The 25,279-nt window shown below is 56.7% G+C and overlaps 1 protein-coding gene across 3 annotated transcripts in view; it reads right to left on the bottom strand.

Annotated features, from left to right (window-relative positions):
- Positions 1-24,220, bottom strand: part of ARHGEF17 (Rho guanine nucleotide exchange factor 17) — a 57,934-nt gene extending 33,714 nt beyond the window's left edge. For 2 of the 3 annotated variants that reach the window (XM_029207441.1, XM_029207439.1), the window contains exon 1: positions 20,587-24,220. In XM_029207441.1, the coding sequence (XP_029063274.1) occupies positions 20,587-23,796 (3,210 nt within the window). In that variant the 5' untranslated portion in view covers positions 23,797-24,220. The remainder of the gene's footprint in view (positions 1-20,586) is intronic. The other variant, XM_029207440.1, reaches the window with a different exon arrangement.
- Positions 24,221-25,279: the final 1,059 nt, after the last annotated feature.

Consider the following 25,279-nt stretch of genomic DNA (forward strand, 5'->3'; position numbering starts at 1 on the left):
CTGAGCATCTTGGGTTTCTGGAAGGGCAGCCTTGAAACCTCAGACTTTCTCTAGGCTTACTATCGTAATATTGACAATAAGGGGCACCACTCAGAACTTCACAGTTTACAAAATGCCTGCAGGGCCTAATTTCATCCGATCCTCACAGCAACTCAGTGGGGAACCAAGGCTCAGTGAGGAGCCATAAGTTGCTCAGGTTCTCAAGACTAGGAGGTGGTGGGGCTGGGGCTCAAACCACGCCCCCTCTTCCACTGACCTGCTGTGGGACTCTGGGTAAATCACTTAACCTAGCTGTGCCTGCAAACAGGAAGACAGCAATGGCATACAAATAGGAGTTGATCTCGTTTGAGGGGTTCCTATGTGCTGCTTACAGGTATTTATTTTAACCTCGAGATAAGCCTCCTGGGTGGGCCCTATTATTACGCTGCTTTACACAACAGGACTATGGGCACAGGGAAGTTAAGGGCCTGGCCCAAGGTCTCACAGCAGACAGGATTTGTGCACCCGGCGGGCCAAGGGGTCAGGATATCCACATCTATTCCACAGAGCAGGAGAGGGGACCCCTTCCAGCCCAAGGGAGTAACCCAGATAGCAGCCCAGGCCCCCAGCACAAGGAGGACACTCATACTGCCTTCTTCACAACAGTGGGAACTGACCACAGGGTGAAGTGAATTGTGCACTTATGCAGCTGTTTCAAATGCCATGGAGAAACGTTCAGTGTAATATTAAATGAAAGAAGCAAGGAGTATATATATACACCACACCGTCTCAGCGTCATGAAATACATATATGTATATGCAAAGAGAAAAGCCTGCACTGATGGCTGCCCTGACCTCTGGGAAGCCCACATCTGTGCCTCAGTTTCTTCATCTGAATAATAGAGAATATAAAGGGCTTACTTAGCACAGTGTCTGGAACAAAGATCTCTCAATAAATACTGGCTGTTATGAATAACCAGAGAACCTTAGAAGGCAGGTCATCTCAGAGGTAATCTGGACCAGCCCTCTCCCAGGGCAGGCATCCCTTGGCAGCTCTTTCTTGCATACCCCCAGGACCAAGGAGCTCACCCCTTACAATGGTACCCTGGTAGCTCCTTCTATTATGGGCAGGTCTGCTTGGGAGAAAGCCCAAGCTGGGCTGGGCCCCTCAGTCCCTGGGTGGCCTTAGCATTGGATGGTGGTGACCTTGGGAAGGATCATCCATCTCCCATTCTAAATCCTCTGTCTTAGACCTTCCTATGGGGCAGTTCTCCAGGTGCAAGGTTGGGAGGGGCTTTCTGGGTGGCTCTCTTGTCCCCAGCCCAGGAGACCACTTCTGTCCTTCCCACTGTCTCTGGGATAACTGAGAAGCATTTGCTGCAACACTTTGTGCCTTTTCCATTTTCTCCTTTGGAAAACAAAGAGAAGCCGGCTGGGTCTGACCTCCTCCCTGCCCCACCCCCAACCCCTCCATCCCCCAGGGGAGGGAGGCCCTCTCTGCCTCCTCCCTGGACTAGTGGAGAACCCCAAGAGGAGGGGCCCTGTGAGCTGGCTGTTGCCATGGCAACGGCAGCCCTGGAATTTGACCACTGGGGCCCAGGAGTGGGGGGTGGGGAGTTGGTACAGGCCATGCTGGGGGCAGGGAGGAGGGTCCAGAGGCCCAGGAAAGCCAAAAAGAGCAAAGGCAGAGCAGGGGTCTGGCTCCTTCCATGGCCTCAGTTTCCTCATCTGTAAATGGGAAGAGGCTTGGACCTCAAGATCTCTCTTTCCAGCTCTAATCTAAACTGGAATCTGGGTGAGGGCTAGGGGTGGGGGAAGTAACCAGAGCAAGGTCAGTTGCCCCTTTGATGGACAGAGACCCCAGGGGACAGAGACTCGTCCCAGGTCACATAGCAAGTCCAGAGCAGTACCAAGACTAGACCCTGGGGGGGTGGTCTGTCCACTGTGGCTTCCCTATTTCTCCACTGGAGAGGACGAAGGATGCCTGCTTCATGTCTGGGGGAAGAGGCCCTCCAGGAATGGCTATGGCTGGGCTGGGCCCACAGTCCTGAGACAACAATGTGCCTACCCCAACAATCCCCTGCATTCCTGGACCCCGCAGGCTGGCAGAGGGCCTGCCCCCACACCCCTGCTTGCAGTGCCAGGCTGCAGTGGGTATTTTTTTTTTTTTTAATTTTTTTGTGGTACGCAGGCCTCTCACTATTGTGGCCTCTCCCGTTGCGGAGCACAGGCTCCGGACGCGCAGGCTCAGCGGCCATGGCTCACGGGCTCAGCCGCTCCGCAGCATGTGGGATCTTTCCGGTCCGGGGCACGAACCCATGTCCCCTGCATCGGCAGGCGGACTCTCAACCACTGCGCCACCAGGGAAGCCCTGCAGTGGGTATTTTTAAATGGGTGCCTGCCCCTCTCCGCCTTCCCGCCTGACCACTCCAGGAACACAGTGAATTCTGCTGCCAGCCCCACTCCCTTTCAGCCAAGCCTGAGTAGGGGCTAGATCCATGGCCATCCTCTGTGTCCCTGCCTTCAGACAGCCCTCTCTTGCTGCCTCCTTCCTCACAGTCAATCCTGGGATCAGGGTGATCTCCAGGGCCCCTTCAGCCATGATAGTTTAGGCCCAGAGAGGGATGGGACTTGTCCAAAGTCACACAGCACAGATGAGGATTTGGGAATGCTATGCCACCAGCCTGTGCCCCACCTCTAACTGTCCATCAAGTTATACTGGTGCTGCCCCAAGGCTTCCTCACCCTCACCTCTCTGACATTGATCCTCAACAGCCACAGCCTTGCTCCCCCAGGGGGTCCTCACACCTACCTCAGAAAGATGCTCCCATTCTGACCAAGTCACTCCTGAGCTTAAAATGCCAGCCGTCTGGGAGAAAAATAGAGTTGGAACCGTAACTCACACTGCACACCAGGGTAAATTCCAACTGGAGCGAAGATTTAAATGTAAAACAAAACAAGAAAACATAAAATACCAGAAGAAAGCATGGGAAAATTGCTTTATAAGCTTGGAGAGGGATAGGCCTTCCTAACCATGACTCCCAATCCAGAAGCCATAAAATAGAAACTTGATAAATTAGACCACATAAAAATAAAAACTTCTGCATGGCAAAAATACACTATAAACAAAGTCAAAAGTCAAGTGACAAGTCAGGAAAAAATATTTGCAATTCATAACCCAGACAAAGAACTAACCTCCTTACTATTTTAAATGTTCTTAGAAATTGGTAAAACAAAAGGCCAACAACCCAACAGGAAAATGGGCAAAGGATGCAAACAGTTCACAGAAAAGAGAATCCAAATGTCTCTTGGATAAGATGCTCAGCCTTACTCATTATAAAATAAATGCAAATTAAATACACTGAGATACCATTTCACCCATCAGATTGGGAAAACACCCAAAGGTCTGACTTGGTAAGGCTGTGAGGAAGAGGTCTCTTTCTCAGGTGGTGGACCCCCATGGAGAGCATCAAAATTAGAATCACACATACCCTCTGTCCCAGCAATTCCATTACCAAGAAACTGCCCTAAACGTACACCAGCCCCCATACAAAATAACCTATGAAAAAGCTCATTCACTGCAGCACTATTTGTAACAGCAAAAGACTGAAAATGACCGAAATGTCTTTTAAAATGTGGTTAAATACAGTTCGGTAATCTGTGCCATGAGACACCACGCAGTACAAGAAGGAATATGGAAGCTCTCAGGACACTGAAAAGGCAGATCTGCAAGCAATACTCAGCGGAGAGCAGTGTGGACCGTGTGCCATCATCTGTGTGGCAAGTGGGGAAAGATGGTGCATTTGCTGGTGTTTGCACATAAAAGGATTCACAAGAACTAATAACCGAGTGTCCCGAGGTACGCCAGGGTGGCTACTGGCGGGAAGGAGACTTTTTACCCGTTCTAATTTTTCCTAACCATGTGAATAAATTATCTATTCAAAATTTTATATATATAGACTGAATTTTTTAAAAACTTCACCTCACAGTCTGGCCTTTAAGCTTGCTCCAGGCTCACATCTCAGCTGTGAACAGCCTTTGCAGCCCTCATCCTCCTTCTCTCCCATCAAAGGCTTTGCTGCAGCCTCTTCCTCATGAACCATCCCTTCTTTATGCCCCCTCCTGGGTAGGAACCCTCTGGGCTCCCCCGGCCACCGTGCATCTCTGTCCCAGCCCTGATCACCCCTGGGATCCCTGTCTGTTTATGTGTCTGCACACTGCCCTGTGTTCCTGCCTATATACAGGACCGAGTCCTGAGGGGCTCTGGGTGAATGAAGACCGAATGGAAGAACGGGGGCTGCTCTGGAACACTGAGTTTAAAGCCTTTGTTTCTGCTTTCTCTCTCCATTCTAACTGGTCTCCTCTTGGACAATTCCAGTCCCATCTGTGAGCTCCTCCAAGACGCTCTCCCTGCCCACCCTGCAGTCATAGAAGGGCTCGGCACTCCAGCCCTTTCTGCAGAGAATTGCTAAAGTCCTCCTTCACAGGCCACCTCCCCACCCACCCACTCCTTAGGTTGAGCGACCTCAGGGCTGGGCTTTGACTCAACCAGAGTGTGGACATGAGTCCCCAGCCTTGAAGGCCCAGAGGCTAGAACTCACTGGGCAACCCTGGCAATCCTGCTCCTCTCTGGGCCACAGATACCGTCTGTAAAGTGAGGTGGGCAACAGGCAGCTTTACAGCAGGGTGAGGATTTCTGCCAGTGAGAATCCAGCAGAGCCCCAAGCCCACAGAATCCCACCCCATATCTGTGTATCCCCTTAGCTCTGTTCCTAGGGCAGTTGCCTGGTGGGGCGGGGAGAATTTTGAGCCTCCCCTGGGAAACTCAGCTTATCCCTCCTCCCACAAAGATGACTATCTAGACTATTCTTGGTAATTCCATCCACTCTCTCCACCCCTGGGACCCCACCTCAGCCAGGCCAGGCCACCACCCTCCCTTCTACTTCCAACTTGCTGTATGATTTCCCACTGATCCCCACTGGTCAGTGGTCCAGCCCAGCTACCAGAGGCATTATCATGTTTGATTTTCACCAAAACCCTATAATAGGTGCCATCACAATTATCCCCATTTTACAGGTGCATAAACTGAGCCACAGAAGGACTAAGTACTTGCTCATGGTCACACAGCTAAGAGGAAGAGCAGGATTTGAACCTCAGCCACCTGGGTCCAATCTGTTCTAATCATTACACCGACACAGCTGGATACAGGATCAAGTGCAAGCACTCAGGCTGACCCCGACACCCTGGGTGACCTGGCCCTTGCTGACCCACCAGTATCAAATTTCCCCACCTGTATCATACTCTGGCTGCATCGTGCTCTGGCCACAGTAGTTCCTCCAACCCATCACACACTTTTTTTTTTTTTTTTTTTTTTTGCAGTATGTGGGCCTCTCGCTGTTGTGGCCTCAAGGAAGCCCCCATCACACTCTCTTACACCCTAGGCTTTGGCACATTGCTGGTCTCTGCCAGGTGCACCCTCCACTATCTTTATGCTCGGCAACTTCCTACTCATCCCACTTTTTTTAACATCTTTATTGGAGTATAATCGCTTTACAAATGGTGTGTTAGTTTCTGCTTTATAACAAAGTGAAACAGCTATACATATACATATATCCCCATCATCCCATGTTTTTGGTGGCCAAAGAAGTGGGAGCGTAGGCTGCGTGGTGGGCCAGGTTAGGCTAGTGCCCAAGGTGGGCAAAGCCTGGTTCCTGAGGCCTTGGACTTACCAGGCTCAGAGCTCAGGCTTTCTCCTGCCAACACCTGTTCACACTTCCTTTTACTCACTCTCAATTCTGGGCAAGTCTTCCTGATTCTAACCTAAATTGCCTCACCCCAGAGGAGCCAGTGGGTCTCCTGGACCTCTAGAGAATTTGCCTCCACCTGTCTCCAGGTGACTGAGTGAGCTGCGCCGGACAGCATGCCCTCTGGGAGCATGCCTGGCTACTAGCTCCTACCTTCCACAAAGGGCCTGCACTTGCCCAGGCAGCAGCACTTGGCAATCAGGGTCTTCCCACCATTCTGACAGGTCATCCTCCTAGTCACGTGGGGCCCAGCCCAGCGCTGGAGGCCCCTGGTGGGGACACTGCTTGCTCATAGGAGCCCCAAGGTAGGGTGCTCCATCAGCCTGGCTCCCTCTGGAGACCTGGTCCCCAACAGAGTCTGTCCCTGCCCAGGGAGGCTGGCTGGGCTGAACTTTTTTTTTCTTTTTTGGCTGAACTTCTGAGCCTGCAGAGAAACTGAAGGGAGAGGCTTATCCAGCTCTAAATCCTCCACCAGAGCCCCTCTGCCCCAAACAGAAATTCTCTGCCTGAGTCTCAGGTGGCTTCATGGAAGTACATGGTGGGGAGATGTGGTCAAGGGGGCAGACACGCTCCCCCACCTTCACTTAAATCAACGAGGTTCCAAGTTGACCTAGTTTATAGCTCAATGTCAAGATTCCTCTACAAGAAAGGGTTCTACTATTTTTAAAAGCTTGGAAATTACTGCCCTGGGATCAAATCCAGACTTTCAGTGCTGGCCTTCCAGACTCCCCAGGAACCATCCAACTTCTTCAGAACCAGGGAGCTTTCATGGTAACCTAGACGCACCAGAGCTTTTCCGTCATAGGCCTCTGCCTTCCTGGTTCTTTCTGCCTGAAGGCCCTTGGCCCCATTTCTGTCTGCCAGGGCCTTGCTCGTTCTCCAAGGCTCTAGCCACTGCCCCACATTAGCCTCCCTCACCCTCCTTCTGATTCTCAGTTCTCAGATGGGGCTTCCTAGGGCAGGAACTCCTTCCTGTTTCTCCTATAGCCCATGTGCTCACCCTGCACGTACAGGCACTAGCGGATGGCAGTGGAATTGAATTTTATAGGTTACCCTGAGCTCTCCAAATGCATTACCAGGCTGATCCCAGAGTTAATTACCCAGGGCTAACTATAAAAGCTAGAGGCAGCTGTGCAGTCAGCTCAGTTATTCCACCAGCGACAATGAGCACCCCGGCCCTCAGACAAATTGCCAGGCTTCCCCCTGGCAGTGAGGTCCTGCTCCAGGCAGAAAGCAGGCTGAGGCCCTCTCCCCCGTCACCTGGTTCTGGTGTCCGCTGCCCAGCCCAGCCCCATGTTGGACACGCAGGGGTTTCAGCAGCGAGGAACTGCTCTGTTCACATCTCCCCAGATGGAAAACGCCACTTATATCACCTGTTGACATCTGGCCGCCCATATCTACTACCACTTCACTGTCATCAAACCTTGCTCCAGGCCAGGTATGAGGGGGTTCTCAGGCTAGGTCCTCACTTTTGATTATCTGCCCAGATGTCTTCGTCAGTATAGAAGTCTGCTGGGTAGTGTGTGCGTGTGTGTGTGTGCGCGCGCGTGTGCGCGCACGCCTACCTGTTGTGGACCTCAGGCATTGCTCTTGTGGGGGTGTATGGGAGTCTGCAGGCTCTGCCAGGGCTCCTGTGCATCTCCAGCTGGAGCTCAGAGACCAGCACTGGCTGTTTCTTCCTCAGCGCCCACGGCCCAGGTCTGGCCACACAGACGGTGACCTGATGACTGAGGGGAGGGGGCCACAGTGCTGCCTGATGACCAAGAATTAAGCTCGTGCAACAGGGCTCGGGGCTAGGGGCCCAGAAGGAGACAGGGCAGGAGGCCGGGGATGGGGGAGGCAGTCTGGGCTGGCTGTGGGTCCGGGCCTCTCTGGGCTCTTTGTCCAAATATGGAAGGATTTTTTGTCTCCATTTGAGTCACGCCGGCCATGGCCCAAGAGATCTGCTTTCCAGATACTGCAGGCGGGACTGCGCCAGCACTGCCTGGCCTGCACCCCCGCCCCCAACCCTCCTTTTCCTGCCTGTGGCTCAGCTCAGCACCCTTCCAACCTCCTGGGCCAGAGCTTTCTCCACCGGCCGAGAGCCCAGCACCTACCTCAGCAGCTCTCCAGCACCAAGAGAAAGGTCCCTGGGTCCACAACGGGAGGAAACATTCCCTCTGTCTGCTCACCACCTACTCTCACTCCCCAAGGGCACCTCCTATTCAACTGAGCCACTCAACTAATATTTACTGAGCAACTACTATGTGCTAGTTCCAGGGACTAGGACTGTGGACTGTGAATCCTGCGGGCTCCCCATGTCCACTCTCTCCTCCTACGTGCCCACCTTGGTGATGGCACCACCCCTCACCCCGGCAGTCCTGAAATCCAGGAGCCTGAGTAACATTCATGGATTCTGGAACCAGACCGTCTGGACTTGGATTCCAACTCTTGGTTACCCTTCCTAACCTGTGCAAACTACTTCACCATGCTGTGCCTCGGGTTCCTCATCTGTGAAACAGGGAAACAGTCCCTCCCCAAGGCTGGTTGCGAGGATTAAATGAGTGAACATGTGCATAGGGCTCAGACTAATGCCAGGCACACAGGAAGGGCTTTACAAGCTTTGCTACCGTGACTGGTGACTCTCCACCCGCTGCACTATATTCACGCAGGTGCTGTGGACTTTCCATCAGCTCCCTCCCTGTTCTCTCTGCATTAGACAAGGTTCTCTCCTGCAACCCTGGAGGGAGGCCGGCCTCGGTTCCAATACCACCTCACTCCTGAGCTCAGTTGTCTGAGCTTGGCACCTCACCCTCTCTGGGCCTCAGTGTCTAGGTCCCACCCCCACCCTCAATTGCTACTGGCTTGGAAAGTACCCTTTGCTCATCTGCCTGGTTGCTCGGGCCTGTGATTGCCCAGGGCAGAGCCCGCAAAGGGCTGGGCACGGGTGGTGGGAAGAGCTCAGAGTAGCCTGGGAACTCCCCAGGGCCACTGCCCGTGTGCCAGGAACAAGAGGGCTTGGCACAGGTGACGTCACCTGACCAGAACCAAGCACTGGGTCACAGGGTTAGCTGCAGGACACACCCACATCTCCACAGCCCAGACTTCTTGAGGTCTGTCCACCTCCACAAGCAGAGAGGAGCTGAAATAGCTGTTGAGTCCTGCGTAGCGGAGGGGTCCTGACACTCAGGCGAGGATGCTGAGGAGACACCGCCCTATGCAGGGCCCTCTTCCTGAGGCCTGGTTCTGGCCAGGGGCCTCCGTCTGCCTCTGTAGGAGGCCGAAAGATACAGGGGGTCAGAGGAGACAAGAGACAGAAGGAGCAAGACAGGGAGGAGCACAGGGTGAACAACAGAGGAAGGAGGAGAAAAGAAAGCAAGGCGCCCCCAGTGATGGAAAGGTCTGCTATGAGTAGAGGAAAGAGGTGGAGGAGGGAGGAGGCCCTCCCAGCCCAGGCCCAGGGTCCAGGTGACGAGGTGGGGCAGGCAGAGGAACAGCTCACCCTGCCCTCCTGCCCTCCTCCTCTTCCAACCGCTGGGCCAGGCCAGGCCCAGGACTATTTTTAGCCGGGGCTGAATTTAGCTGTTCCCTCGGAAATTCCTCACCCGCCCCAGGCAACGCCCCCGCTGGCCTTGGGGAGAAGCCTGGAAGCTCTGGTCCAGGCAGGAGGGGAGAGGAGGGCCCAGAAGCAGCAAGAAGCTAGAAGGATACTTAGGCCTCTGACGAGAAAACCAAAGCTCAGGAGCAGGCCCCAAATCTGAATCACTCCTCTCCCTACAGCCTCTGCCCTACTCTCCTCCAGGAAGGCCTCCAAGATTGCAGGGCCACACAACAGCACTTGTCTTGGGGTCTATGGTACAAATATTATGAGGATACTTTGTGTTCAATTACAAACTACTCTGAGCACTGCTAGCAAGGCTGCCTGCCTGTCCACCTACCACTCTTCCCCCAATTCCTGAGAACCTGCAGAATCCAGAGCTCTCCTGGGCTCTGCCACATCTGGGACTCCCACTGTACAGATGTGGAAACTGAGGCCAAGTGCCGTGCCTTGGGTCATAGCCAGCCAGGCAGCATGGGCCTGCTCCTTCTCTCTCCCACATGCTCCCTACCCAGGCTGGTCCCAGAAGGGCTGGATTGGGGGTGCAGCCTGGAGCTCTGCTGTTCTCTGGTGACCCCTGACCCCACTGAGAAGCAGGGCACTTCCGCTGGAGCAGAAGGAAATGGAAGTTAGACAAAAAGCATATGGGGCACAGAGGCAGGGTCCTGAGCTGGCTGAGAGGTCCCTCATCCTTCCAGAAATGCAGAGGAAAGTTCTGCCCGGAGGCAGGGGGATGACTCAGATGACCCTGCATCTTGTCCACTGCCTCATTCTCTAACTCCAATAAGAGAGGTCAGCCCTACTCCCCCTACCCCCGTTTTGAATAGGGCCTCTGAGCCTAAATTTTACCTACAAATTATCTCCCTAGGAAGTTCTTTTCCCTCCATCCCTCCATCACGTGGCTCCCCTAAGCTCAGGCTTCTTCTCTCCCTGCTCCCTCCAGTCCAATCATCCCCCCTGACCAGAGAATGCTTTTTCATGTGCCCACCGCGCACTATTCCTCCTCAGCTCTTTACCTTCCACGGCTCCCCACAGCACAAAGCCTCGGCAGTTTAACTAGGACTTGAGCCAGTTTAACCTGGCTCCTGTACACACAGCCCCTCCCTGTGTTGTCTGGTCCAACAAGAGACCTCCTGTCCTCTTGGCCCCAGACATACATCGAGGCTTCTCTTTCCTGGCTGGCTCAGCCCAGTTCTCTAAAATGCCGAGTGACCCATGTCCCCTCTCCTCTCAAGAACTCCCAGTGGCCCCTTAAACCCGGCTCTGAGGTGCACGGGCAGATTGCTGGGCCTGGTCCACTACTGCGCGGCCTCGGGCTAGACCTCTTCCCTCCCTGGGCCTTCATTTCCCCTCTGAATAATGAAGGGGTGAGGGGTGGTTAGAAGACACACTGGTTTCTAAGGGTCTTTTCGGGTGGACCATCCCGGCATTCAAGGCCCTGCCCCTCTTCTTCCTTCTCCTGCCTCCTGGCCTGCCAAGAAGTTGGACGTCTCACCACCAGGACCCACCCCAGGGAGACAAGGAGAGACAGAGGTGGGCAGTGAGGAACCAGGAGCAAGACTTCAGTGACACAGGCAGCCAAGAAAGATGGAGCCAGTAGGATTTTTTGGGGGGGAGGGGGGTCCCTTCCCATCCTTCTGCCCCTTCCCTTCACATCTGCTCCTTGACCTCCAATGCCCTGTCCTGGGAAAGGACTGGATGTTTGTCCAAGGGGGCTTGGGGGAGGGGTCTCAGCAGTCCCAGGAGGCCAGGCTATGGGGCTGGCTGGCAGCCAGGACCCCAGTCCTCCCTCCCTCTGCTCCATGCTGCTCGGGAGCAGAGCCTGCTCACCCCCTGGGAACCAATAAACAGGAAACAGACACCAACCTGGTGCTTGCTCCCTCCGCCTGGCCCCCACCATCACAGTCCCCCAACTGCCCTCCCATTGGCCCAGGACCTGCCCCGCCTCTCCCCAGCCCCAGAATCTCAGAACCAAGAAGTAATAATCTCAAGTGAACGAACAAAATCAAGTTAAGAGGAAGCCTTCTGGAAAAAAACTCAGACTCCTTCATCTTGAAGCCACGAGATTCTACATCTGAACTGGTAATCTCAAAAGCGCACACTTTAAAGTGGCCACAATTCTGAGAGCTTCCAGACCTGGGGTCATGGGCTGAGGGTTCCGTAAGTATTCTCTTCGGCCCTCACGGTAACTCCATATCATCCTCACTTTGCAGAGCAGGAAACTGAGGCTCAGAGCTGAGATGCAATGACTTGTCAGATACCACCCAGCTGTGAGTTAGTCAGGTCAGAGAGGTCAACCCTTATCAGTCTGACCCCAAAGCCCAGGGCACACAGACCGCAGACTCCCTGCCTTAGAGGGGCTCTCAGCCCAGAATGGTAAGCAGAGGGGGCTGAGACCCACTTCACAGGCTGGTTCCAGAGGGTCTGGGGCTTTGACTCTGCTCTGCTCGCAGGATGGGGCTGGTGGTAACAAAATGGGAGGGAGAGCTGGAGAGAGGAACAAGGTCAGTGGGCATTTGGCTCCACTTCACTGCCCAGTCCCTCTCCCTCCGCCCACCTCCAAAGGCCCAGGCTGCTGGGTCACTAACCCTACAGATGTAGCCAGGACCCTACCAGCCCTCCTGTCCAGAGGTTTGTCCTGCTTCATGGCTGGAAAGAGATAACGAGAATCTGAGCAACTTGGAATCAATTTCTCTTAGAATCTTAGAATCCTAACATCTTAGCATCTTTTTTTTTTTTTTTTTGGCGGTACGCGGGCCTCTCACTGTTGTGGCCTCTCCCGTTGCGGAGCACAGGCTCCGGACGCGCAGGCTCAGCGGCCATGGTTCACGGGGCCCAGCCGCTCCCAGGCACGTGGGATCCTCCCAGACCGGGGCACGAACCCGCGTCCCCTGCATCAGCAGGCGCACCCCCAACCACTGCGCCACCAGGGGAGCCCACATCTTAGCATCTTAGTCATGGGGGAGGAACTAACATTTTTTGAGGAAACCCTCTTGGCATTATTTCATTTAATCTTGATAGTAATCCTTGGCGGAGTAAAGGGGTAATGCACCCATTTTATGGATTCAGAGGGGTCCGTAAATGGTTGCCCTGGGTCTCAAAGCCAGCCTGAGAAGAGAAGGGACGCGGACCATGCTCCTTACCCTTCACGCGCCATCCTTCAGGTGCCACTTCCTGGGCAGCACCTCGGCCCCTCAGGGCGTGAAGGGACCTGACAGGCCCTCTGGTCCAACCCAGCACTAGGGTCGCCGATCCCCAACATGGAGCTCCCAGCACATGGGAATAGGGAGTTCCTCGCCATCTGCCCCGAGTCAGCCCGGGCCAGCCCAGCAGAGATGTGATTCCCACCCCCATCCTAGATCCCCCTCTTTTCTCTTTGCCCTGGCTCTAAACTCTCCTGCCAACTGCTCTTCTTGGGAGCTGCTTTATCCCAATTTTTAGCCAGCCACCCTAGAAGCCAAGCCCATCCACAGGGGACCCATTGGCTCTTCTGTTCCTCTCCCACCAGAGCAGGGCTCGGCCACCCTCTGGACCCCACCCACATCAGAGGGCTAAGACCCTTGCTGAGAACTCCTGACAAGCAGGGATGATGTCCAAGCTTTCCCTGTGTGTCCTTACTGCCCATCAAGGGGCTCAACAATTGCTGAATGAATGAAAAAATGACAAATGATCAGGGAAAGAAATGAATGCAGGATAAAAGCAGTGGGCCTGCGTCCACCAGCTCTACCCTGTGCCAGCATCTACCCTGGGCTCTGGCTTCCAGGAGCCGACAGCCCGACGCCTCTGCTCACCTGTCACAGGCAGAATAATGGCCCCCAAAGACGTCCACATCCTAATACACCTGTGAATATGTTATCCTACGTGGCAAAAAGGACTTTGCAGATGTGAGTAAAGATTTTGAGATGGGAAGATTATCCTGGATGATTCAAGTGGGCCTAGAGTAATCACAAGGGTCCTTATAAAAGGGAGGCAGGAGGTTTGGTTTAGAGTGAGAGAGAGATCTGAAGATGCTATACTGCCGGCTTTGAGAATGGAGGAAGGGGCCAGGGGCCAAGAAGTGCCGGCAGCCACCAGACCTGGAAAAGGCAAGGAAACGGGTTTTCCCCTAAAACCTCCAGAAGGAACGCAGCCCTGCTAACACCTTAATTTTATCCCAGTGAAACCCATTTTTTCTGACCTCCAGCACTGTAAGGTGGCATTTGTATTAAGTCACTAAGCATTACAATTTGCTACAGCAGCAATAGGAAACTAATACACCACCTATCTGCCAGCCTAGACCCTGGTATTAGCTTGTGTGCCTCCCACCTCAGGTACCTCTGGAGACTCTCCTCTCCCTCTCTCCCTGCCCAGGGAGTGTCTCAGAGCCCTGTGACTTCCCCAAGCCCCAGAGGAAGTGTTAACATCCCAGCAGCGGCAGCATCAACACTTCTGTGCACAGGCTCCAGAGTGAGCCCCACAGCTCACAAGTGCGGGGAGAGGCCCCCCTCTATGTGTGTGGAGGGGTGCAGAGCAGCAGCTGGTCGTAGGGAAAAGGGCCCTGGGGGCCAGGCCTGGGTGAGTCCCAGCCCCACTCTGAGCCTCAGTCTCCTCAGTGGCCTAAGGGGGCTGTGAGCCCCACACCGGCACTTCAGTCTACAAGTTGGGATCCTACTAAGGACAGCTGTTGCCTCTCCTAGCAGGAGAGGAGGTTTTTCCTGGTGCCCAAGAACATGGAGGAATCCATGGCTCTGAGAGGGGAAGGGTCTTACTTAAGGCCACACAGCAGGAAAATGGTGAGGCTAAGGCTGGAACCGACATCTCCTGACCCCTAGTGCAGACCTCCACGTGTCATACCAAGTCATCCCTTGTGAGCCCCATAGCTACTGGAGCGGGGCTCAGGTATCCTGGCTGGGGCCCTAGGCCCCTGCATGTCATGGGCTGGGGCCCACTTACAGCTCAGAGTGTGGCAGCCTGGCAGTCTTCCTCTGCCTCTGTCCACCCCTGGAATGCCTCAGAGGCCTGGGGGTGGGTCATGGCGGGGGAGTTGCATGAAGTATCAACTCCCATGGTGGGGGGGCATGTCTCTAATAAGCTCCTGCTTCCCAAGGGACCCAGGGCCCCCATTTCAGGGCCTGCCAGCAAGGCGCCAGGCTGCCTGGGCACATTTCCCAATAAGTACGCCAGAGCTGTGAGCCTTTCTGGGAAACATAGGCTCCCCCTTCCCCCGCCCTACTACCAGCATCCCTGCCAACTCTGCTCAGTGGGAACTCTGCAGGGACAATGTATGGCCTAGGAGTCAGGACACCTTGAGCCAAATTCCATACTTGAGACATAGGGCCTTGGGTAAGCCTCTGTCCTCTGGGCCGGCTTCATCCGTATACCGGGATGCCCACCTAGCTAGAGGACCAGATGGGAGGGACAGGGCTGCCTTTGGGTGGTGTGAGCTCCCTGTCTCAGGTAACGTGCAAGCTGCAGCTGACAGGTGTCATAGTGGCTGTGGAGGAGACACCAGTGGGATAAGGCACTGTCACTTGCCTCACTGGGGCCCTGGGAACCTCCATCCTCCTAGCCTTTGAGTCACACCAACAGAGGTCTACAGGGGGCAGCTAGCGCAGCGTAAAGCTCCAGTCCACCCTGGGGGGTTTGTCAATCTCCCCTCCTCACTCTCAGTGACCCATCACACACTGCCCAGGCATAGGAGCTGGAGGAGCTCTTTGTTCACCTTGAATGCTGGAGTCCAGGCCCTCACAAAGCCCTCTGGGCTGCAGCAGAAACCCACCACCCTACTGCCTCTGCCCCAGCCCAAGCCACCATCATCTCTCGTCCAGATTATTCCAGTGGCCTCCTGATCAGCCTCCCTGATCCACCCGCCGCCCCCCCCCCCCACGGCCTCTGCAATCTACCCCCACAGAGTAGCCCGAGCAGACTTGTGAAAGCCTAAGTCAGATTAGGTCACTGCTCTACTCGTAACCGGGCAACAGTGCCTGCCCCAACTCACCTCAAGTAAACACGGAAGACCTCCTATTGGTCTACGAAATCTACCTCATCTGGCCCCAACCCACTTCCACCCTCCCTTAATTCTGACCTCAGCGCCTACTTAACTCCATCCACAGAGTCCTCTTGACTTCTACCTCAAGGCCTTTGCACTTGCTGTTCCTCTCTTCACCTCACGGGTAGCCACCTGTCTTGCTCCCTCCAGGCCTCTGGTCCAATCTCACGTCCTCAGAGAGACTTTCTCATATCTCTTAATCTAACAGAGTACCCCTCCCTGTCATTCTCTAGTCCCTTATCCTGGTTTCTTTTGTTCCCCAGCCCCCATCTCTCCCTGTAGCACAATGTATCCATTTACAGATAGGTCTCCTCACTAGTCTGGAAGCTCCATGAGCTCAGGCCTTTGTTTCGCTTGCTGTTGTATCCCAGGGTCTCGGAGAGTGCCTGACTGTCTAGGGGTTCAGTAAGTATTTGCTAAATGGACGAATGCATTGCCTTATCAAGGCTCACCCAAGTCTCTGAAACAAACTCTTAGGGCACACAACTTAACATATTCTTTCCCACCTACCAGCCTCTGCCCATGCTATGCCCTCCTCCTAGAACCCCTCCCTCTCTTCTCTGGATGTTCAAATTCTCCCAGTTTTCAAAGCCAAGCTCCAGACAGAGGCTCCTTCAGGAAGCCTCTCCTGCCAGCCCCCAGGCCACTCCCTCAACATCCTACAGCCCCTTCCAGGCTGCTACTAGATCCTGAATTCTCTTGAGTGTTTCGGCTCCCCAGGCAGCCTGGGGATGCCTCCACCCCACTGCTGGGCAGCATGTGTAGCCTGAAAGATCACAGATGGGCGGGAAGGAAGCAGGAGGGGCAAGTTCCTACACTGGGAGCCCCCTGGGGACAGGATTAGCAGCAGCCTCCCAAACCCAGCTGGTCCTGGAAATGTGGGGCTGGAAAATGTCAGACTCAACTCTGGTCCATCCCCCAACTCTTCCCTGTGGTGAGGGGAGGACAACCCATTCCTGGGCCACACTCCCCCAGTAGCCCAGGGCGCTTAGGAAGGAGTGGGTGGGGGCAGGGAATAAACAGAGGAAAGGGACAGCCCTGTGCCTGTCCTCCCCCTCCCACCCTCCTCCTGCTGGGTGACAAGACATTTAATTATAGATATTTGGTACCACTCATAATTCCAAATGTCCTAATCGCCTCCTCTCCCAGAACCAGTTTCCATGGAAAAATCATAGCAAAGAGCCAAGGAGGGAAAGGAGAGAATCCCCACCCCTGTGGGTTCCCTGCCAAGGAGACAGAGTGAAGAAAGGTGACAAAGAGCTGCAGCCTGGCGTTCCTCTGCAAGGCAGGGAGCTGGCTGGGCAAGCTGGGGATGGGAGCCATGTCTGCTGGGGGCAGGGGGCGGGGGCAAGGTCAGGGTGGTGCATGGACCTCGCTGTGCCCTGCCATACTATGGGACCTTAAAGTCGGCATTCTCCTTTCTGAGTCTTGAAGTTCTTCCCACCGCAAACATGGGCTCCAGTGAATTAAATAACTACCATGAAAGTGTTCAGACAGGGGTGTGCAGGTGATGCCCCCAATGCCCCCTGACCCTGCCCCATTACTCATATGGTAGGCCAATTCCACCAAGAAACAGGGACCCTTCGGACCTCTTCGACTCTAAGACAATGACATTCTAGGATTCAGTGGGAATCTGAGTCTGCAGTTCTAAGAATTCAGCCTTGTGAGATTCTCACAGCTCTCTTTTTTTTTTTGCAGTACACAGGCCTCTCACTGTTGTGGCCTCTCCTGTTGCAGAGCACAGGCTCTGGACGCGCAGGCTCAGCGGCCATGGCTCACAGGCCTAGCCGCTCCGCGGCATGTGGGATCTTCCCGGACCGGGGCACGAACCCGTGTCCCCTGCATCGGCAGGCGGACTCTCAACCACTGCGCCATCAGGGAAGCCCACAGCTTTCATTTTTGAAGAATGAAACATTCAGAGTGTCTGGCACATAGTAAGCACTTAATAAATGTTAGCCACTCTTACTGCTATTTCAATATGCTAAAGTTCTCTGAGTCCATCCATCTGATTCTGAGACTTAAGTCACTTCCTATTTCTGGACTAGAGTTGTCACTTCTGTCAAACGGGTATCAGGTACCTGAGGGCAGAAGGTTAGATCATGAGACTGTACTTTAGGGCAGGATGGGAAGCCTTGGGATGAAGAGTCGCTGATCATCCAGGCCACCGTGGGTCTAAGTGGAAATGACAACGGCTGTGGGAGGGAGCAGGGCAGAGAGGCTCCACAACTGGGCCTCCTCCCCCTAGCACATCCGTTCATGGAAAGCGACCATGAGTGATATCCCTCATTCCCTGGGCTCCTAGGTTCTTACAGCTGATGCACAGAGCTGCCTTTCTCTCCCTTCCGGCCACACCCCGACTCCTCCTGTTTCCCTTGACCACCCTGCAGGCTGAGTCTCTGCTACAGAGCTTCAATGACCAGGCAAAGACCACCCACTGTACAGATGGGAAAACCGAGGCCCAAGATGACTCTGTCCAGATCTCAGGGCAAGTCAGAGGCTAAGCCAGGTCTGGAACCAGGCTTCCTGCTCCCAACAGAGAGGCAGCACCATACAGAGCACAAATACAGATTTTGGGGTGGGAGAGACCTGACTTTGAGGGACTTCCTGCAGCCCAGGGGTGGGTCAGGGACCCCCTCTGTCCCGGGGGCCTTTCCTGTCAGCCCCCTAGCTGGGCTCACACTGGCTTCTGCGTCATCAGCAAAGCGTGACAGACTCTTCCCTTCTTATCCTGGAGCCCACACCACACCATCTTCACCCACAGGCCAGGGAGCGCGACTGGAGCCCTGGGCCCGAAACAAGGGAACACTGTCTCCTCCGTGAAGGCCAGAAGGAGGGCTGGACAGCTGCTCCCCATCCTCCTGGAGCCAGAAAGAAAGGGACAGACAGCAGGAGGGATTCAGGCTAGCAGAAGGAAGAACTTCCAGGCTTTATGAGTGGGTGGGGAATTAGGGGATGGTGAATCTCTTCTGAGCTGACTGAAGTCCACCAGGTTATACCGAGGTCCAGAATGCCCAGCCCTGTGCTCAGAAATCAGTAGGTGGCAGGGAGGAGGGGCCAAGGCTGCTCCCTGAGAAGCAGCTGAGGCAGTGGACCCTGTTTTTTTCCCTCTCCTGCCCCCAGGGAGGGCATGATCACACCACCCACTCACAGTACACAAGCCTGCCAGGCAGAGACCATTAACCCCATTTTACAGAAGGGGAAGGTGAGGCATAAAGCAGGGATGTGACTGATCCTAGGCCACACAAGGATCTGGAGCCAGGGCTCAAACCCTGTTCTTCCAATGACAGACTCACCAGTTCTCTCCCCTAAGGGGTAAGAGGGGATAGCGAGCTGGGCCTGGATAGGGGGACTGGAGTGAGCAAAGGCTTGGAGGCTGGAGAGAGCCTCCACTGACGGCAGGGAGAAACCTGTGTTATGGGCAGGTATGTCCCCTCTCACAACCCCTAGGGGCAGCTGGGGTGGCAGGGCTGAGATCCCTGTCCCACATGATCCCTGAGGATCACATGGGACACAGAGACAATGTGATGAGAGTAGACCAGGAGCCAATTCTGCAAAAACTCCCACCTCTCTGGGTCTCAACGCCTCTTCTTAGGAACAGTCCCCCTCCCCCCAGTCTCCCTGAGTCCCTTGGTTCACCCCTGCTCACTCTCAGAGGAGATAATTATAAGGGAAAAGCACCTGGGGATGGGGTCCCTGGCAGGAGCTGCCCCTGCTGTCACCCTCCCCCACCCCCACATTCCAAAGACAACTGGCACTGGAGTTAGGGGCACCTGAGCCGCCCTACCAGGCTCTCAGAAAGAAGGACAGGTCCAAAATGTCCCCTCTCCCCACTCCCTGCCTACTGACTCTGCAGCCTCTGTTAGAGACACCAGAGCCAGGACCGGGGAACTAGAGACAGCAGAAAGAAACAAAGAGAGAGAGAGTTTAGAGGGGCCGTGAGGGCACTGAGAACCGGCAGTAACCAAAGTAGTCCAGGGTTTAGGGTTTCCAGGCACCTCACTCTGGCAGGGAACACAGTGGGAGCACAGGCCACGGCTGAAATAACCCCAGGCCATCTCCACTCTAAGCCCCAAATCCAGAGCCTCGAATCTAGCTTCCAGCTGGGATGCCACGTTACCACACTGCCGAGAACCCATCTGAACCCACAGCCCAAACTCCAGGGACAGCTGAAGCCAGAAGGAAGAAGGGGAGGCCGAGAGCCTCTCCCCGAGAGCGAGTCCCCCGGGGCCTGGGGTCTGACAGGGGAAGGAGGAAGCATCTCAGAGTCACCAGGAAGGGGGTGGGGTGGGGAGAAGATGCAAGCCGGCAGGATGGGGGACCAGCGCCCCCATCCTGACCCAGAGAGGCAGCCCTGCCTGTGGGGGCCAGAACCACTCCCAACCTCTCTCAAGGCCCCTCTCTGCTGAACTTCAGCAGCTCCTCCCTGACCCTGCCCTCCCTCAGAGGTACCCATTCTAACTGGAGGAGGCTTTAGCAGATTTCAGGCCCAAAGAGTGTCCCAATTCCAACCCATGGACTCCCCACAAATCTGTACAGCACAGCTGGAAGGAGATATAGGCACCACCTTGTCCACAACCCCTCTGATTTTACAGATGGGGAGATTGAGTCACATAGAATAGCCAGGGCTGCCAATGTACTTTATGGAGCCCTCTCCACTACTGCATAAAGCAATGCCTTGTACCTCTCCAATTCTCCCAGGCCCAGGTTCAGACCCAGATTTTGATCTGACATGGGAAAGCCACATGAGTAATGGCAAACCCGTGTCAACTGTGGGCCCCTGAGCCAAACATCCTACAAGGGGTTTGGCCAATAAGGCAGCAAGGTTTTTGAGAAAGTTCCATCACCCTCACATCTCCTTATGTATTGATAACAAAGAACCAGATAGGAATCTTTAAAACCAGTCCCTGAAAAACATCTAAAGGACCTGATTAGAACCCTTTGTAATTATCACCCAGAATACCTTAGAGCAGATAAGAACCTCTGACATTAGTACCAGCAGAAGCCTGAAGCCTCTGGAGCCTGAGAAGACAGGAGCCTTGTGTCAGTAACACTCTTAAAACTGCCTGGGCACTTCCAGAACCAGAGAATCTCCCTCAGACCTGGGCACCTGCCCAGTGAGCACACTCAAGAGACTCCTGCATAAGTCACTGTCCCTGGCCCTCCTTCGTCCCCACCCCGAAGGCCCCCCACAAAGACTCACCACTTGTGGCTTGCTGCAGCACTTGCTGGCTGGAGCAGGCTCATCTGGAGCCCGGACTGTCTCAGGGGGCTTGGCCTCGGCAGAGGGCGGTGCAATCGGAGTCAAGCAGGGCATATCCACTGGCACTGGGGCAGGGACCTCACTGGAGTGGAGGGTCAGCACGTACTGCTTAGTGACGTCCTCAAGAGACGGTGCCTGCAACGTGGGGTGGGCTTGGGCAGGGAAGCCCATGGGCTCTGGTACGGCCACAGGGGGGCCAACGGAAGTCGGTGGCTCAGGCACCATGATAGGCGTGAAGGTGGAGGGCACACTGGCATGACGAACGTGTTTGGAGGAGGGTCGGGCCCGGGACAGGCTGCCAGCCTGGTCCTGAATGCCCTCCTCTCTCGGTAGCTCCTGATGACTGCTCCGAGCTGGGCGTTTCTTGGAACCACGGCGGATGAGCCGTGGGGACAGAACATCAGCCAGTTTTGGGTCAAGGTGGAAGTCACGGTGGACAGTGGAGGAAGCAGGCAGGGCCTCAGGTAGGGCCCTCTCAGACTGTGCCCGGCCCCTGGCAGGACTGGGCTCTTCTGGTTCTGCCCGCCGCTCTGTGAGGATGGGCTCACTGCTGGACGGAGGCAGCATGGGCTCGACCTCTCTGATGGGCTCCCCTCCAGGGCCCTCGAATCCAGGCCCAGCCAGCTCCCCACGGCGGCTGGGGTCACTCAGAGATTTCTTCTTGGGGGCTTTGCCAGCAACCCTGTCATCAACCACACACCCTAAGGCACCAGGGCCCTGAACAATGCTCTGAATAACCTCTTGGTATCCCTTGCTCTCTTCACTGCCCACAGACCAGTCACTGTGGCCGCTGGTCAAGCCCTCGTCCACAGCTGGGGCTGCCGGAAGCCCTGTCTTGGGGCTCAGCGAGCCCAGGAGGTTGCTATCCACGGAGAACCCAGAGGGCTCCTCAGAGGTGGCAGCCCGGTGGCGCTGTGGAATTGGGTCACTCAGAGATCGGTAGGCCTCACCCGCCTCCCCATTGCTCAGTTCAGTCCCACCAGGGCCTGAAGGCGGGGCTTTGCGTCTCCTGCGGAGGGCACCTGGTGTGGGAGGGGTATCAGAGGACACCAGGGCCCACCCTCCCAGACTGTCTTCAGCCCCAGGGCCATGGTGGTTGGTCTGGGCTGAGGATGAGGAAAGGGGTCGCCACACCCCTGCGGTATCCAGGCTGCAAAATGCTGAAACAAGAGGCTCAGGGTCTGCCCCAATGCCCTCATCTGTCAGACTAGACTCAGGGCCGGAGAGCTCTTCCTGGGACCGCTGCCCTCGGATCACGTCTCCTGCCCAGTCAGGACTTCCAGGGAGGACATCACTTCCATCATCCTCCTGGGCACCCATGCGCTGGATCTTCTCAAAAACCTGACGGGCCTCTTGAACATACTGATCCTGGACGACGAGGGGCAGTGGATCCTCCTCGGCACCTGGGCCTGCCAGCAGGAGTTCAGATGAGCTGGGCTTCAGGGCACTGGTGCGGAGTAGGCGGCGGGCCATGGGCTTCTCAGAGCAGGTAAATGACTTTGCCCTTCGAAGGGTGGCCGTCAAGTCCTTCAGTGTGGGGCGGGTGCCAGATGATGCTGGGGCTGGGGAGGGCATGGGCTCAAGTTGCCCCACAGAGCCACCTGCTGATGGCGAATCTCTGCCATCTAAAGGGCTGCTCCCAAGGTCCTCATGTCGCCCACCAGGCTTTCGGACCCTCAGCTCTGAAAGGTCTGAACGCAGGAAACTGAGTAGTGTCAGGGTCTCTGAGGCAATATCTGGATTCGACAAGGACTTCCGTTGCCGGCTCTTGTCCAGCTCCAATCCTCCATCCCTCAACGCTCTCGTGGTGCCCACAGGTCCCTTGGTGCGGGTTCGAGCCTGGGGCCTTAGAAGCCCTTCCCCAGCTCCAGAGCTAGGGGAGCGATACACGCCCCAGCTCCCAGAGCTCCGGCTAGCCCACAGGTCCTCTTCTTTGAGAGTCTCTGTGCTGGAATAACGGCTGCTACCACGGGAGCCTGCTGGGCTGGCCAGGTACGTGGGAAAGCTCACCTTGGCCACGCGGAAAGTTCCCCCCACAGTGTCTGACAAGGGCCGAAGTCCTTCTTGGGGACCTGGTCCACAAGGAGGAGAGCCAGTACCCCACTCCTGGGGTCCTTCCTCCCTAGGGGCTCTTGGAGATGTTGGGGGGTCGGGGCTCCTGGCTCCCCTTGCCGAGTCCATGCTGCCCAGATTTAACCCATAACTGTCCGGCCTACAGTCCTTATCCAAGAGGGAGCTTCTAGGCCTGGGCCCCGGCCTCCCTCCCCAGCAGTGGCCGCCCTCACCGTCTTGGTCCTCGTCACTACCTGAGGAGTGGCCGCCGTGGTAGGCCGGACTCTGCGCCCCGGGCTGCGGCGGCGGCGGGCCCTCCTCTTCCTCCTCGCTGGAGCTGGCAGTCCGACTGCTGCTGACAGGATAGGAGGAAACGATGGAGGAGGAGGAGGAGCGGGAGGCCCGGGCCCAGGCCTGCGGTTGGGAGAAGCTATGCCAAGAATGTAAACCATCCGCCGGACGCTGCGCTCGCTCCTGTTGCTGCTGCTGCTGCTGCTGCTGCCGCCGCCTCCTCCCCTCGGTCCCTGGGCCCGGCAGCGGCCGCGCCGAACGCAGGCCCGCCAGGGGGAAGCACGTCCGAGGAGGTGGCGTCGGTGGCTGCCGGGGTTCCCGGGTCGTGGGCTCCCACGCGGCACCGTCGGGGCTGGGCGTCCCCGAAGCCTCAGAGTCGGCACTGGGCCGCCTGGATCCAGGGCCACCAAAGAGCTTGCGCATCTCGGTGACGCTGGGCCAGGCCCCGCGCGCGGCTCCCTCCGCCGCTTCTTCCGCGGCCCCGGGGGAAACGCCCCCGTCTCGGGCCCCAGTGGCGTTGTCGTCCAGATGCTGCGCGTCGAAGCGCCTGGAGAGCTGGCGCACCGACGGCGAGAGGCTACGGAGCGGGCGCGGCTGCGCGGGGGCGGCCGGGGGCCCAGACGCCAGCTTGGACACGCGCCGGGAGGGCTGGCCCGCGACGTCCGAGACCGGCCGGCACGAGGCGCGGCGCCGCAGCCCGGAGGCGTCCGTTGCCTCCTCCCTCGGCCCTGGCCCGCCGCTCCAGCGCTCCAGCAGCTTGAACGAGACGCTGCGATAAAGCTGGGGCCGGGGCGCCCCGTCCGCCATAGTGGCGGCACTCACTCTGGGGGGGCTGGCCTCGGGGAGCCGCGGCCAACCCCCCCTACGCCCCCGCCCCAAAGGAGCGCAGCGGCCGGCGTCCGAAGGCCTGGGTCCCGCAGCCGCAGTGCGAGGCGGTTAGCGGGGAAAGGGTGCAGGAACCGGAGCACAGGTTTATCTGCTGCGGCTCAAGTTTCTGCGCCCGCGGGCCGCATCGGCTCCATCCCGCGCGACCCCTCCCGCCTCAGAGTCGACTCCCGGGCCTAGCCCCCGCCTCGCCCGGTGCGACCCGGAGCATCGCGGCCCGACCCGGTACTGGCTGGATCCCAGCGCTCCGTTCCTCGGCTCTGCGCCCGCCCGCCAGCCGGCCTGCCTGCCTCCCCTCGCGCTCCCGCTCCGGCTCCCGCTTCCTCCCTCTAGGCTGCCTGCTCCTCGCTCCCTTTTGTTGCAAATAAACTTTGTGGCGAAGGAAAGGGGGTGGGGGGCGGGGCCTCGCGCCCAAAAGAGGGGGTGGGCTCCCGGCGCGCTCTAGTCTGGGAATCGGGAGTGAGGGGGAGGGGAAGGAATCGGGGAGGAGCGGAAGGAGAAATAAGACTGCTTGAGCACAGGCTGACTGAAGCGACCCTCCAGATGAGCCCCTCGGGAGCTCAGCGGGCAGAGCTGACCCCCATCCCCCCAGCACTCGCTGCAACACGCAAACTCTGAGTGTGGTCCGCTCCACAGGCGTACAGTCGGGGTGGCGCACCCTCTGCATTCGGGCGGAAACGCCTCCTGCCCAAGGGACCCCAACATGGCAACCTCGGACCCACAAACTCTCATACACAACACCGACACTCAGGGAAAAGCAGAAACACTCTCCCAGCCGGGAGACTCGCCTCCAGGGGGAGCGGTGCGCGCCGCAGACCAACCCAGGCGCTTGCAGCTCTCTGTCCCGCCCCTTCACCCCGCCCAGGCCACGCCTCCTACTAGGTCCTTCGCTGCGAATCCCGCTGTAACTGCGACCGGGTCCAGCCCCTGGCGCCCCCAAACGCCCCGCCCCTCCCACCTCTGTGGCCAGTCCAGCTCTGACTGTCCCCCCACCCTCCCCAAGCCGCTCCAGGGGCCCCCACCCTTTGTGACCACGCCCCCACGTTTCCAGCCGCGCGCCTTGTACCCCGCCCCCTCCTTCTCCAGCTCTCTGGGGTACGCGGCTCTAGCGCCGTCTACCGGCCGGATTCGCCCACCCCCGTGGAGCCTTGGACGACTAAAGCTGCACCCGCCACAAAAAAAAAACAAAAAAAAAACCCCGGAGAGTTGGGAAGACTTGACTTCCTTTACTTCCTTCTAGTCGTTAACTAGTCCCTTCAGGAGCCGTTTCAAACCTATTCCCTTCGCAAAGTGCACTGCCCTTCCTTCGACTTCACACACAAAAGGCGCTTTGACGGGAACGTACTCGATTTACCACTGCCGAACCTACACTCCTACCTGACTCCCATCCGCCCTCCTGTCAGGC

Source organism: Monodon monoceros, unplaced genomic scaffold (genome assembly GCF_005190385.1).
Source record: "Monodon monoceros isolate NGI ecotype Baffin Bay Population unplaced genomic scaffold, NGI_Narwhal_1 Super_Scaffold_7, whole genome shotgun sequence".
Lineage (NCBI taxonomy): Eukaryota > Metazoa > Chordata > Mammalia > Artiodactyla > Monodontidae > Monodon > Monodon monoceros.